The 14984-nt window shown below is 37.2% G+C and overlaps 1 protein-coding gene across 1 annotated transcript; it reads left to right on the top strand.

Annotated features, from left to right (window-relative positions):
• The first annotated feature begins 477 nt into the window (after nucleotides 1–477).
• LOC135644090 (double-strand break repair protein MRE11-like) lies at nucleotides 478–14603 on the top strand. Its single transcript, XM_065161524.1, has 23 exons — nucleotides 478–610; nucleotides 1197–1243; nucleotides 1534–1669; nucleotides 2019–2176; nucleotides 2585–2675; nucleotides 3707–3826; nucleotides 3889–3957; nucleotides 4045–4136; nucleotides 4240–4342; nucleotides 4417–4524; nucleotides 4621–4683; nucleotides 4757–4828; nucleotides 4957–5034; nucleotides 5393–5455; nucleotides 5542–5605; nucleotides 9687–9769; nucleotides 12219–12332; nucleotides 12440–12514; nucleotides 12606–12677; nucleotides 12771–12955; nucleotides 13404–13518; nucleotides 13612–13812; nucleotides 14276–14603. Coding segments are annotated over exons 2-23 (2100 nt in total). The 5' UTR covers nucleotides 478–610; nucleotides 1197–1241; the 3' UTR covers nucleotides 14312–14603.
• The last annotated feature ends 381 nt before the right edge of the window (nucleotides 14604–14984 follow it).

Here is a 14984-nt window from a genome sequence, read left to right as displayed (position 1 = left end):
GCATACTCTGATGCACTTATCCTATATAAATAGGCCAAGTAATTAATCGATTCGATGATTAATGAAGTTCTCACATGTGTGGAAATAGTTCTCACTTATCTCTAGACGATGATATATTATTTAGTATAGCTATTACAGCCTGAACGGATGATAAGTCACCGCATGACATGCACATCAGTTTGTGTGTAACGAGACAGTTGCAGTTCTACATGTGAATAGAACACTGCGGTGGCTGTATCGGAGCCTCGCTTTCCTTCACAAGAGCGCCGGTTTGGGTTTATTCGCTGGATTAGATCGGTCCAACGCGTGGGCCGTCGGTTCTGATCGGGCCCAACGGGGTCGTAAATTAGCGTAAATACTCCTGGCCAACCCACGCAACAGCTTCCACTTGACCGGAAACAACAGCGGGACCCACATGAGGCTCTTAAATATCCAGGCAGGTGAGATGTAGGGTACATGGTGAACCGGTAGCGAAAGCAGTTTGCTCGGAAGACATCACGCTTCAAAATGTGTGTTTCCCGGAGCATTGTTCCCTCGAACGCTGCTCGCTGAGTCGTCGTTTTCTCCTAGTTCCTGCTCCGAGAGGGGCGGCGCCGCTGCACCGCGACTGGTAAATCGCTTCCTTGTCTCTCCCCTCTCTCTCATAGAACCTCTACTGATGTTCCATACTATTTTCGATCTCGGAACTTTATTGGTGGAAAGAGCCCCTTTTCAGGTGCAAATCTATGGTTGTATAAACCCTTCATCGATACGCTTCTGTTACAATCTTCGCTGTTCTTCCTACTCGGACCGATTCTTTTACGTTCTATGTTAGACGGTTGGAATGCGGTAGAATATGAGGATTGGCGATGAACCCTTTCGTTGCGGCTGCTTCAATGTTGGTGTTGTAGGTTTTCAAGGAGGTTCTCATGTTATAGAGTTGTACACTTTTGTTTTTGTAGATAGAGGTGCTTGGGGCATTGGGTTCACCGTTGCGTTTTGTTTTTGTAGATAGATACAATTTTGTTTTGTTAGCTGAATGTTGTTGTCTACTATGCATAGGACTTGATGAATTAGAGTTTCTTAAGAGGTCATGTGAAGGCTTTGAGATTGTATCTGTTGGACTTGCGTTATCTCGTTTACTGGCTGTTTTAAGCACTATTTTCTAGAAAAATAGTTAACACATAACAATTATAACAAGGTTGCTATGAGTGCAGGGCGGTGGAGAATCGCAAGGCTTTCTGCACACGAGAGACTTGAAAATGTAAGCTGTGATCCTTTGTGATCTTCTGATGCAGCTGATGAAAACTAAGCTAGTCTTTTTTTTTGTCTTCACATGATAGGTCATATTTATAATTTTGAAATTTGAGTAAAATTCAGCAAGTCAAATATTCTTATGTTTTATATGTGTATTAAAATTCATTTTGGTCCTTTGATGCTGATATATTTGTCATCAGCACAACACATGCTTATACCCTGTTGTCGTTGCTTTCTTCACTATTATTTCTCTTGCATATGTTAAGCTATCTGCTAATTATCTTACAAATATTGCAGGGATGATAAAAGCAATATGCTCAGAGTGCTTATTGCAACTGATTGTCATCTAGGTTATTTGGAGAAAGATGAAATACGTAGGTTTGATTCGTTTCAGGCATTTGAGGAGATTTGCTCAATAGCTGAGCAAAACAAGGTTTTTAACTTTGTCTTGTGACCACCTTTGTGTTGAAAGTTGCTATTTTTGCTGAAATATGATACTCTTTTAGTGTTATACTATTTCTTTACATGTACACATAATGAAATTGTCTACTTTATGCTGCTATTTTTGTACTCCTGAGTGGTACATTTAATGGCAGGTCACTATGGTTGCTTAGACCATTTCTCTCTTCCTGTGAAAGTTGAAACTTGAAGTTCATTTTCTTGTTACCATATCATTCTTCTTATAACTGCAGGTTGCTTCTCTTCTAGATAGACAACATAGCATGAAATGTTGCCACTGCTTTATTAGAGTAGTGACTTTGACTAATCTGATTTGACTACAGGTAGATTTCATTCTTCTTGGAGGTGATCTGTTTCATGAGAATAAGCCTTCAAGGTCAACTTTAGTAAAGACTATTGAAACTTTAAGGAGATACTGTCTCAATGATCGGCCGGTGCAGTTCCAAGTTGTTAGTGACCAGACAGTGAACTTCCAGAATGTGTATGATGCCTATTTGTCTCTTTCTTATTTTGTCAAATTAATAGTGTCAACATGTAAAATGTTAGTTGTCATTCATGAAAGGTTTGTGAGAAATCTATTAATTCAAGATATTGTTATAAAAAGGAGTTTTCTAGATGTGCATCATGCCTTAAATTTTGCTTTTATATTAGGAAGGAGGGAAGGAATCATATACATCCACAAAAAATTGCATTCGATCTATAGAGTTGAAGGGAACAAAATGAACAATGCTAGTAACTTCACGTGAACCAGTTTTTCCTGCATGGCATATGTTTTGCACATCATCATCAACTCGATGATACTTATAAATGTGATGTACAATTTGGATAAGAATCAAGTTATTTTCTCATTATACTTGTAAACTTAAGCTTTTGTTATGTGTACTTGCAGATTTGGCCATGTCAACTATGAGGATCCTCATTTCAATGTTGGGTTACCGGTTTTCACTATCCATGGGAATCATGATGATCCTGCTGGAGTGGTACAGTGTGAAGCCTTATGTCTCTCAGATCTTGTTCAAATAATGTGTCTATTTTATCATGATTACATGAAGTACAGGGTCATGATCCATTTAATTGTGTTCAAAGAATGAGTTATAAGATAACACTACATGAGTTCCAATTTAATTAAAAGGAAACAAATGTTAAAAGTTCCAATTTTATGTTATAGTGTTTCCATACATAACCTTTAGATCTCCATCTAGAAAAGCTGCGAAAGTGCATATAATCTCATAGCAAGACAATGAAGGTACCAAAAAGCTTTTATTTCAAATCGCAAAGCTGCTTCCAGGTCAATCATCTTTGGATCACATGCATTCTTAGGTGTTTAATTTTTTCTGAAATCTTTTTGCAACATGTTATAAGATGTATGATAAAGAAGTTCAATATGATAAACATTTATGCTATTCTTTGTGTATGGTTGAATCATTCATCTCAGAGAGCACAAGTGGCTTGTAATTTGCAACTATTATACGGTTTATAATTTGTTTATTGAGTTCCTCATTAATTAGTTGAGATCAAATATAGAATTAACACCTCTTGTTAAGAAAAGTAGAACTGTTGGTGTTTTGTAATCAGAGCTGTGCTGTGCCATTAAAGAAAATTTATGGTTATCTTGTTTGAGACTCATCTTTCCAGCATTGTCATCTGTCTGGTTCATGGTTGCATCAAACACTATGTAATGTTCTGTTCATTTTCTTGAACATGTACTGTTTAGTTTATACATGGGTGGATGACCAAGATGATGTATGATAGAGAGCCTCAAGTAGTCAAGTTAGCTTTAGTTGCTAGATTTTATCCAAGCTCCTAAGCTCATTGCATGTGATGGTATCCTTTTTAGGATTTTTTGGAAAAAAATATTATCGACCAGAGGTTTCTTATTTAGTTTTTATATGTGACGTTCACTTTTTATTCTAAAGAAGTCCTTCCTTTTGATGTTTGATGGCTACATTGTTTCAAAATTTGCTTTGTATTTAACAAAATAACATTATTTATCATCCATAATCTTGTACAGGATAACCTTTCTGCCATTGATATCCTCTCTGCAAGCAATCTTGTGAACTATTTTGGTAAAATGGTCCTTGGGGGCTCTGGTGTTGGTCAAATAACACTCCATCCTATACTTATTAGGAAGGTGAGTACTTTTAGATTTGAGGCTGGGTGTTGATGACAATTTAATAATTTATAATATTTCAGGGAACAACTTCAGTAGCCTTATACGGCCTTGGAAATATTCGTGATGAACGGCTCAATAGAATGTTTCAGGTACTCTTGCTGCAACTTATATGTTGTCTATCTTAAATATTGTAGAGGAATACTGTTCTACCTCTGATGTTATTTATTCATGTACAGACACCACATGCAGTACAATGGATAAGGCCAGGACACCAAGAAGCATGTCCTGTGTCAAATTGGTTTAATATCCTGGTTCTTCATCAGAATAGGTTATACATTTCTCTGAATTATCATGTAAAATGTTTGATACTTTCTTCTTGGATATCACTTAGTGATTACACCATGGTTGATTGTCCTGTTTTGTCTCCATAGAATCAAAACAAATCCCAAGAATGCAATAAACGAACACTTCTTACCTCGTTTCTTAGACTTTGTTGTGTGGGGCCATGAACATGAATGCCTTGTTGATCCACAGGTATTAAAGTTTGTATGCTTCATCCTCGGATTTTGCTTTATAGAGGCTATTCCTGAATCTAGTTAATTACACAGGAAGTACCAGGGATGGGCTTCCATATTACTCAGCCAGGTTCTTCAGTTGCGACATCATTGATTGATGGGGAAGCAAAGCCTAAGCATGTACTTATGTTGGAGATTAAGGTGGTGCTGTTGAAGATTTTTGTTTTGTCTTTATTTATCTTCTTCATTTGTGTAGCCATTGTGACATTGATTATGCCTATATTTTTCTGCATATAGGGCAGTCAGTACAGACCTACAAAAATACCTTTAAAGTCAGTCAGGCCTTTTGAGTATGCTGAGGTAAGGTGCTCGATTATTGCAAATCATGTGTTTAAGACATCCATTTCTCTAAATATTCTCATCAACATTTTAGGTTGTCCTAAAAGACGAAGCTGACATTGATCCCAATGATCAAGCATCCGTTCTTGAACATCTGGACAAAGTGGTAGGGAGAAATTATCTTGTTTCTGAAACAAAGTTGCATCAGATTAAATTTTATTTAAGTTGAAACATTTGGTAACCACTTTTTTTCATGCTTGTTCTCCTAATCTCAGCAAGCTTTCAATTTCTTAGGTGAGAAATTTGATTGACAAAAGTAGCAAAAGAGCAGTAAGTAGATCACAGCTCAAACTACCCTTGGTGAGAATAAAGGTAGAATTGATTAATATTTTTGTTCTTTTTCTTTGTAATATATTAACTCATTACTGTTTGTCTTTAATACACCTGAAATATCTGCTATAAATCTCTTCTTTAAGGCCTTGGAAATTCACCTAAAACATGTTCACTAGGGTATCTGGCTGGCCTGAGATAATTTGGGTTGTTGCACCATCAATACCCTCTCTCTCTCCACCCTCTGTATGTGAATGTTTGTTGTTGGCTTGTGAGAACACATACATTTCTGCCTCTTTAACACTTTTCTGTTTTTAAAATGTGGACAATATTCTATTTTGATTTTTTATAGTTGTCTTGGCCTTTCTATGAAGATAAAGTGTGTAAGTTCATCTTATAGGTTGATTACTCTGGGTTTTCAACGATTAACCCTCAGAGATTTGGCCAGAAATACGTAGGGAAGGTATGTTCAGTGTCCAAATTGAGTGACTACACCAATATTAATGAGTAATCTTTATATGCTAATGCTTAACTTTTTCCTACATATAGGTTGCTAATCCACAAGACATTCTCATTTTTTCCAAAGCTGCAAAGAAACGCCAATCTGTTGAAGGTACTAATTTTATCGTACTCCATACTAATATTTGATTGTATTGCATGTACAGTGTTTTTTTGTTTTAGTGCTTCATTATTATAATTTCGTTATCATTGAATTATCCTTTTATATTTAGATGAAAATGGCATGGTGTCTACTGAATAACTGGATAAACAAGAGGAATCTGAACCTTAACAAAAGCTGTTCAACATTATCGTCATTTTCACACAAATCATCTTCATTGAATTCGTCTTCTTCCTCTTGTTCTTCGATTCCTTCCTCTTCATCAAGATATGTTTCATTCTCTATGTCTTCAACAATAGCAGGAGCCGAGCTTGATGCTTTTGTACTCATTTTTCTCTTTGACATCTGTCTTGTATATGTTTGTAATTCTCCAGCACCTGAAGCTCTTGCCACGTCTCCCCACGTCAATCTATCATCTTCAAATACAAGCTCGTCTTCAGCATCTTGCAAGTTAGCACCCATTTCTCCTACTAACCACTCATTTGAATCATCAATATCTTGCAATGAGATTGAATCAAATCTATTTTTCAAATCATGACGAGTCTTCAAAGCTTGATTATACTTTATGTAAACAAGATCGTGCAATCGTTGATGTTCTAACCGATTTCTTCTCTTCGAGTGAATCTGTCATGTCATATAATTTAAAAATATATTAATACATATATCTAAATAAATAAATTAATTAAAATAAAAAATATTTAGTAATACTTACATGCTCAAAGACACTCCAGTTTCGCTCACAACCCGAAGCACTACATGTCAAACTAAGTACTTTGACAGCAAATTTCTGTAAGTTCGGGGTGGAATTTCTAAATAGACTCCACCATTCAGCTGCAAAATTTATGTTATTATTAGCAATAACATAGTAACATAATATATATATAATTAATTATATCAAATTATTAATACCTGGAGAGGTAGTTGTCCTAGATCGAACAGCAATTGGAATTCCAAAAAGACCTTCAGCATTTTTATATAAAGATAATTCATGAATAATCTTATCTTGAACCTCAATGCTGGGAACTAATCTTGCAACACACTGATATAACCCACCCAAAACTTCTGCATCAAATCCAACAGATTTAATCTTATAAAAGAATTCAGGGTTCAAATAATATCCTGCTGCATGTAAGGGACGATGAAGTTGACAATTCCATCTTTCGTCAATGATTGTAAAAATTTTCTCATATTTTTCTTCATTTTCATTAAAGGATCTTTTAATCGTCTCCTTTGCTCTATCCATAGCCTCATAAATATATCCCATTGCTTATTTTCATTATCCACCAACCGAAGAACTCGAACAAGAGGGCCCATTACCTTTAATATATAAACTACATGATTCCAAAAGGATGGCATTAAGATGATATCAGCAGCCCTCTTGCCTTTTGCTTCTTTTGCCCATTTGCTTGTCACCCATTTCTCAGAGGTAAACATATTTCTCAGAGTATGTTTTTGACGATGCACGCTCTGTAATGTCAAGAATGAAGTAGCAAATCGGGTAACACCATGTCTCACTAATTCTTTATTCCCTGTAAATTCTCTCATCATATTCAAAGCTCCAATGTGATTATAAAGAAATCCAACAACAAAAATTGCCCTTTCTAAGGTTTTCTTGATTTCTAAAATCTTTCCAATATCTTCCAACATTAAATCAATACAATGTGCTGCACATGGAGTCCAATACAAGTGTTGTCTTTTTGATTCAAGCAATTTACCTGAGACAAAGGATAACAAAAATGATAAGACTTAAGAGTTTAACACACTTAATTGAAGATAAAATAATTAACAAAATCAAAAGATGAATATTACCAGCTAAAACATAGTTGCTTCCATTGTCGGTTATGATTTGAACGATATTTTGTTCTCCAATTTCTTCCACGAAGTTGTCAAGTAAATCATATATCTTGTCTCCAGATTTTACAAAAGATGAAGCATCTATTGACTTCACAAACATAGTCCCTAAAGAACAATTAACCATAAAATTAATTATACTCCTGCGCCTCCTGTCAGTCCAAACATCTGACATAATAGAGCAACCATGTGTTGCCCATGATTCTTTATGACCCTTTAGCAAGTCATTTGTATAATTCAACTCGTTTTGCAGCAATGGAACTCGCATCTCATAATAACTTGGAGGTTTTAATCCTGCACCATATCTTCCAATAGCTTCAATCATATCCTTAAAACTGTTTAAACGAGTTGTACTAAGGGGAAGACCAGCCTGATAGAAGAAGCGAGCAATGTGCTGAATTGTTCTTCCTCTTATTTCTTTATCACAAGCATCACTTATATTTGTTTGTCTCAATTTTGAGCCTCCTACTTGCCCTTGTTGTTTCTGGGATCCTTGAAGCATATATAGATCCATCGGTCCTTTTCTACCTTTCTTAGTACTCATAACTTCTTTTCCCTTTTTGTCGTATACTCTTTTTTCACTTGGGTTAATACTCGTAGAATAATCTTCTTCATCTCTGATATGTTCAACATTGTCTTCTGGTAAATTCCCATAAGATTCATTCTTTTGTGTCTTCTTTTCATTCATATAATTCAGCAACTCTTCTTTTACCTCAGGTGGACATTTTTTGCAAGCTGCTGCATTCTTGAAATTTCCTACTAGATGTTGTTTTGCACGAAAAATATCACCTCTGGTAGTCTTATCGCAGAATATGCAAGTCACTGCATTAGGATCTTTCGGATCCTTCAAATAATTATACTTCCATGCAGGATCTTTTTTTGATACCATTGGAGACTCTATTGAGTTGCTTTCTGCACTTGCCATTTATGTTGAAACCTAACAATAATTTCAAATAAATAAAAATTAATAACATTAAAATCAAAATAATATATAATTAATCTATTAACAAAAAATTAATCATTTCAAAATTCAAATAAACTTAATATTAAGAGTATACTAAGCCTGATGGAGAAACGAGGAAGCAGCAGCGGCGGCAGCAGCGGCGAGCGGCAGCAGCAGCAGCGGCGGCGAGCGGCGGCAGCGGCAGCAGCGGCGGCGGCGAGCGGCGGCAGCGGCAGCGGCAGCGAGCGGCGGCAGCGGCAGCAGCAGCGGCGAGCGGCGGCAGCGGCGAGCGGCAGCGGGAAAGGGAGCGGAAGGCGCGAGCAGCGGGAAGGCTCGCGGGAGGGCTCGCAGGAGGCGAGAGGGCTCGCGGGAGGCGCGAGCAGCGGGAGGGCTCGCGGGAGGCGCGAGCAGCGGGAAGGCTCGCAGGAGGCGTGAGCAGCGGCAGCGAGCGACGAGATCGGGATCGGGATCGGGATCGAGAGCGGCAGCGGCAGCAGGTTAGTGTTGGGTTAGGGTTAGGGTTAGGGTTGGGGTTATATCGATTTAGTTGGATCGAGAGCGCCCAGGCGGCGCCTGTTTGAAGCGCGCCGCCTGGGTCATTAGCGAGGCGCTCGGGCCTCGCCTCGCCTCGCCCGAGCGCCTTTTGCAATCACTGATCTGAACGCAATACATTCTTTAGATTCATTTTGCAAATGGTGGGATCTGTTAGTGCTGGATCTACCAAGTCTTTCTTCACTTTGTTTAGAAGTTACATGCACAGTTGGAGAAATCCAATTCATAACTTACTTGGGTTTATTGTAGGGACTTCTAGCTTCATCATAATGGTGCTCCAGGTGCTATACTATTGAGTTCGTCGATTGCTATGCCTATCTGAACTTCACCATAACAACATTCTTATACATGGTTCATATCTATGTTCTTCTAAGTTCCTATGGAATTTTCTGTATGCTCTAACTTAAAAAAGGAGACCCGTTTTTGCTCGATTGACATTTCAAACTATAAGTGCTTAATTTTTTTTGTGCTTAGTAACTATAATATTTTTTCTTCAAGTCCATATCTCCTGTCCATTTTGTCTATTATAAGTTTCCTTACGCATTACGCAGATCATTGATTTTCCTAAACTACTAGCAGCAGCTTTCTTCTTTTCTTGAATACTGTTTGTTTTTCTGCAGTGGCAATTTTTTTGTTGAAATTGAACAGCTACCATGAGATCCTTGTCTGTTTCCATCATTTTCTGAACAACGATATTGTCTTGAGTTAATATCTCTCATTTTATTGTAGAAAAGATCGATGCGTCCGAAAAACTTCGTCCAGAAGAACTAAATCAACAAAACATTGAGGCTCTAGTTGCTGAAAGTAACTTGGTATTTTTATTGGAACTTTCCAATTCTTGTGTTGTTGACTTCAATTACTGGTATCTTATAACAATTGCACAATTTTGTTTCACAAATGGATGTGTAGTTGTTTGTTTAATTCCTAAATTTTTAAAAGCCACTTCTATTCAGGTTTTACCTTTATCCTCATGAGCCTTAGCCATGACACTTATCTTTTGATTTATTATATGAAAATTTTGTGTGGAAATTTCAAGTTATTCTATGTGAAGTTTTGTTGCTTTAACTGAAGTACGGAGCAGCTAGTGCCGCTATGACTCTTAGTATATGAGATGACTGTTGCACTAATCTATGATATAATGATATGTAAAAGGTTCTAGATACAAGGAATGGGTATACAGCTTAAATAATTTGGATGTGCATTCTTCAATGTCCAAAGATATAACTGAAAGTATTACTATTAATTTTAAATGTCATAATTATGAGAACTATTTTGTTTAAAACACTTATAAGTAGTTGCAGATCTATCTGAGCTAACCACTTCCTTGTAAGTTTAAATAGGATTCTTAACTTTGTCAATTAGGACTTTCACTTAATATTGAGAATAACTTCCTGGAAATCTAGTAGGTAGGTTAGCTTCTAGATATTTTTAATTATGGAACAATCTACGTTGAGAGATTTTCTTGCATTTTGTTATTGGTGTTATGTAAGGAAAAGGTACCTTTTTCATATTAGTAGTTGCAGATTGGGAAAGGTGGTCCAGGTTTAATGTAAACCAAGGTTTGTCATACTGTAGCATACCATTCAATACGGGGGTACGTATTGATTCAACAGTGGACCGGTATGGGTGGTATATCGGTACACTCCCATATACCATGTGTTGGTATGCTCGGTATCGCTCGGTGCATATCGTATCGATAGTTGGTTGATACACCGATACAAACCGATAAGATGAACCATGATGTAAACCCCTAACAATTCGAGACTTTAGGCCCCCATTTTTAGCAAAAGTGAAATTTTTTGCATCCTACCTAACCTAAACTTCAGGCTGGGCTCTTGGCAGTGGGTTGGGTCAGGTCTGGCTGGAAGGGGTTGGTTTACACTTTACATGTGTTCTATATTACCAATAATTAATAAAATCTGAAACTAAACAAATATATAGTAAACACTTCAGACTTATTGGGTTCAACCTGGGAATAGGTTAAACTAGTCTGAATTGGTTTGGGATGAGTTGTGGGTTAACCAAACCAAATACAAGTTGGTGTCTGGTCAAGATTCTCAACCCTCAACAAGCCTCATGTCCAAGTTACAGCCTGTACCTTACATGATCTTTTGTAATATTAGATGTTGCTCTATATTCTTATATATGATTTAGTTCTGTCAGCTTGTCGATAGGGTCCCACATGGATTCATATGCTTGCTTTTGTACATAACCAATATGCTTTCTTTAGTACTGTTCAGAAAAGCTGATTCATATGCTTGTTTGTTGGAAAAAGAAAATGAATGTGGACATTGTTATCTCAATATCTGATCCATATAATTATTTACAAACTTGGGTTCTACATTAGATTATGAAGTTTAATTTTTTGCAATGAACAAATTTTAACCTTGACCAAGGTAGTTAAAGAATGGAATGTAGAGCAAAAGAATATGATTCCTGATAGTAAGAGAAGAAATATACTGTGATAGCCTGAATCAGAAGGGCCTACGAGCAATAACAGCAACCTGACTTTTGCCTTAGAAGAAAGGACTTCTTGACTTGAAAATTGCATTAAGATCATGTGATGAAATTTGAAATGTTATTAAGCTGCAAATAGAAAGCTGAGAAAACCTGTGGTTTGTCCTATTCTATGTCGTAGCATAAGAATCTAGAGCGATCTCGTACCTCATTTGTACCCTCAAAATTTTACTTGATAGTCCAATGAGTTAGACAAAGACTATTCAAGACCTACCTGGTTTTCTTTTTCTAAGAGTCGGTTCCCTCCTACTGCTATCTCGATGAATAATTGCGTGGTAATTTATATAAATCCAACTTCTTTTTAATTACTCAATTGAAAAAAAAAAAAGAATGGTGGTTCCCTCCTACAGTCATTTCTTCAGATCTGATTTGATTGAGATCTTTCCTCTTGATGTAAGTATTAATCTTGTTAATGGGTATTTTGGCCCCTCTCAGGGACCATGGCAGTAGAAGTAGCCAAATTTGTATAGTACCTAAAATGTGTGGGATATTGAATATGCATCACAAAACGATTATTTGCTTATCTTATTTCAAAATAAATTCGAAACCATATCTACTTTGTGGCATTGGTATTTTGAATTCTGCTCCTAAAAGATGACAAGGTAAATTTTTCCTTTTGTTTTCTTAAATTGTTTTGGAAGTCCAACAATTGCATTTGACCTCCTGGTTACCTTGTTTGTTATAGTAGATGACTATGGCCATTGATCCAATGACGTTTGTTTGTGAATGCAACTGCTTGTGCAGAAAATGGAGATACTTCCAGTTAATGATTTGGATATTGCATTGCACGACTTTGTAAGCAAGGATGACAAGATGGCTTTTTACTCTTGCTTGCAGAATAATCTCGAGGAAACACGAGTAATCTTTTTTGCTTCTATTTTGAAAGATAACACTGGAATTGTGCATTCTTCAATTGCTATAGCTTGGATAAGTGTTACTAATTCCATTGATCTGGGTCTGTACAGAACAAACTGGTTGCTGAAGCAGATACTTTAAAAATTGAAGAGAACCTTATTGTCAAAGTGGGCGAGTGCATGCAGGCATGTGCATTATGTTATTAATCATGTTCACCGGATGGCCAAATGATCAGTAAAGATAGATGTTATTGCCTAGTAAATGTCTGTTCTACAGGAACGAGTAAAGGAAAGGTCACTGCGTTCCAAGGAAAGCATGCGAACAACAACAGGCTCTCAGAACATTCAGGTTGCATAGCATGAACCAATCCAGACATTTAATAAAGTTAAATACACGAACAATCTGTTTCTTGTATATGATTTCAAATGTCGGTATATCCAGGGCACTAGAAACGAGAATGCAACTGGCCCTACTTTTAGTGATGAAGAGGATACCAGGCAGATGCTCTCCATTTCAAAGTCTGCCCAACGAAGAGGTGGGGCTTCCAGGAGAGGCAGGGGCAGGGGTTCTAGCAGTCTAAAGCAGATGACTCTAGATGGAACTATGAGAACCCGCCATTCTGAGAGGTACTGTTTCAATCAGCATGCTCTGTGCCATGTGATTGTCAGATGATATATTTATGTTAAAACTTTGAATTTTTCTGTTCTGCTTCTAGTCATTTTTGCTACGCACCATTCATTAAATCAAGGTTCGTCGTATCGTACCGTACCGACGTTTCGACCCAGGCTCGGTATGATACGGTACCAGTGTACCGGGCGGTACATCAGGACGTATCGAGCGGTACACCCTGGTGTACCGAACAATTTCATTTTTTTATACTGTAGCACTGTAACGGTACCGGACGGTCCATGTATCGGTAACCTGTCGGACCGGTACGTACCGCCCGGTATGGGCGGTACGCTTCAGTATGACAGACCTTGCATTAAATCCTATATTCTATACATGGATTCCGTGACTGTATTTTGTTTCATCTATTCCGACACATGATTAATTTTCCATTTTCTGTACTTGTAGATCAACATCAGGCTCTGCATCTGTTGCGACTAGAAGTATTGTGGATGAAGGAATTGACTCTCCATCAAGTGAAGAAAGAGAGAGGGACGAACTACATGATCTTGTTGAGAATTCTGTGCGTTCTGTTTTTGTTTCCCTTTCTTTGTCTATACTTTTCGAATATCAATTTATGCTTCTAACTTTAATTCAATTCTTTTCCTTATCTAAGGAACCTGAAGAAATTAAGAAAGACAAAGGCCGGAAAAGAGCTGCACCTCGAGGAAGAGGTAGAGGTTCCACATCATCTGCAAAGAGGGGACGGAAATCAGATTTTACTTCTATCCAGAGCATGCTTATGAACAAGGATGGTGACGATGACGATGACGATGAGGATGATATCTCAACTAGACTGAAGAAAGTTCAGCCTCAGGTATGTACTTTGATATCAGATCGTCTTCTATTCTGCAAATTAGGCAAGCCTGATTGATTGAGAAAAACAAGTTACGAGACCACATCATGTGTACCCTGGAACATTAATTCTTTTTGCATTATACGCATTGTCTCATAGGAGTTTTGAAATGGCACTTCTAAATTTTGATTATGTCGTGCCATTATCTTGGTTTTAAGATCAATAAGATTTTGTGGATGTGCATCATCTAAGTCCGGTCTCCTTGAAAATTTACCCAATATCACCTCTCAGTGGTATATAAACGAATCAAACCCTGAAAAAATGAAACAAAAACACATTCTGATTAATTGTGCAAGTTATTTAAACCTGAAAGACCATAATGTACCACGAGAACTCAGTTTGGCAGTTCCACAAGTTTGGCCACATATATTTCGATGCTTGCAGAATATGCTTACATGGTCCTCCTGTTTCTTGTATGTTGCAGGTAACCAGAAACTATGGTGCTATTCGGAAGAGATGATGTGATTGAGGTCATTTTGATGCAGATGCATCAAAAGAATTGTCTCGTTATCACAGATTTGTGCTGTTTCCCTTCTCTAATATTCACCTTCGCCTAGCTTTCGTTTCGGAGACTTGTGTGGATATTCTGGGATTCGACACGAGAATCATTTTACCCTTTTGTTCTTTGGGAATGTGTTTTGTGGTGCGTCCTTGCATAGAGTATCTTGTTTGTTTATTTACGTAAATGTTTTTTTATCATATATTTGGATCCTGTCAATCTTTGATAAGAATCTGATGAAAGTCTTTGAGAACATGAGGATGTTAAAAAGTTTTTGACCGTCGAATCTTATCTTCACTTCGATTGTCTTCATTTATCGAAAGCATCTGCGTAGGGTGTGTGGTGGCTGGCCGACGACCAATGCCATATCATTTAGGGCCCTCGGCTATGGAAGGAGGGGAATTATAAGGACAATGAATCTTTTGTTGAATCTTAGATTTTGATGATAAAATCAAGTGATGAATTTATGATCTAATTCATGATAAAAGTGATATAGGACTAACTATGATTATGAAAAGATAAAATAATTAAAGTAAAATAATCAAATGTTGGGTCGGAGTCAAAGATCGGATATCGAGTCAGAAGTATCAAACGTTGCATCAAGATCGGATGTTGCAAGAATCAACATGTCAAT

This window comes from Musa acuminata, chromosome BXJ3-8 (assembly GCF_036884655.1).
Source record: "Musa acuminata AAA Group cultivar baxijiao chromosome BXJ3-8, Cavendish_Baxijiao_AAA, whole genome shotgun sequence".
Taxonomy (NCBI): domain Eukaryota; kingdom Viridiplantae; phylum Streptophyta; class Magnoliopsida; order Zingiberales; family Musaceae; genus Musa; species Musa acuminata.
This window is presented reverse-complemented; position numbering and strand designations above follow the sequence as displayed.

What these genes read in the sequence shown, in the direction of transcription:
- LOC135644090 (XM_065161524.1), top strand. An exon ending in ACAGTGAACTTCCAGAATGT is followed by an intron (nt 2,177 to 2,584) that starts GTATGATGCCTA and finishes GTGTACTTGCAG; the next exon opens with ATTTGGCCATGTCAACTATG. An exon ending in TGAAGAAAGTTCAGCCTCAG is followed by an intron (nt 13,813 to 14,275) that starts GTATGTACTTTG and finishes TGTATGTTGCAG; the next exon opens with GTAACCAGAAACTATGGTGC.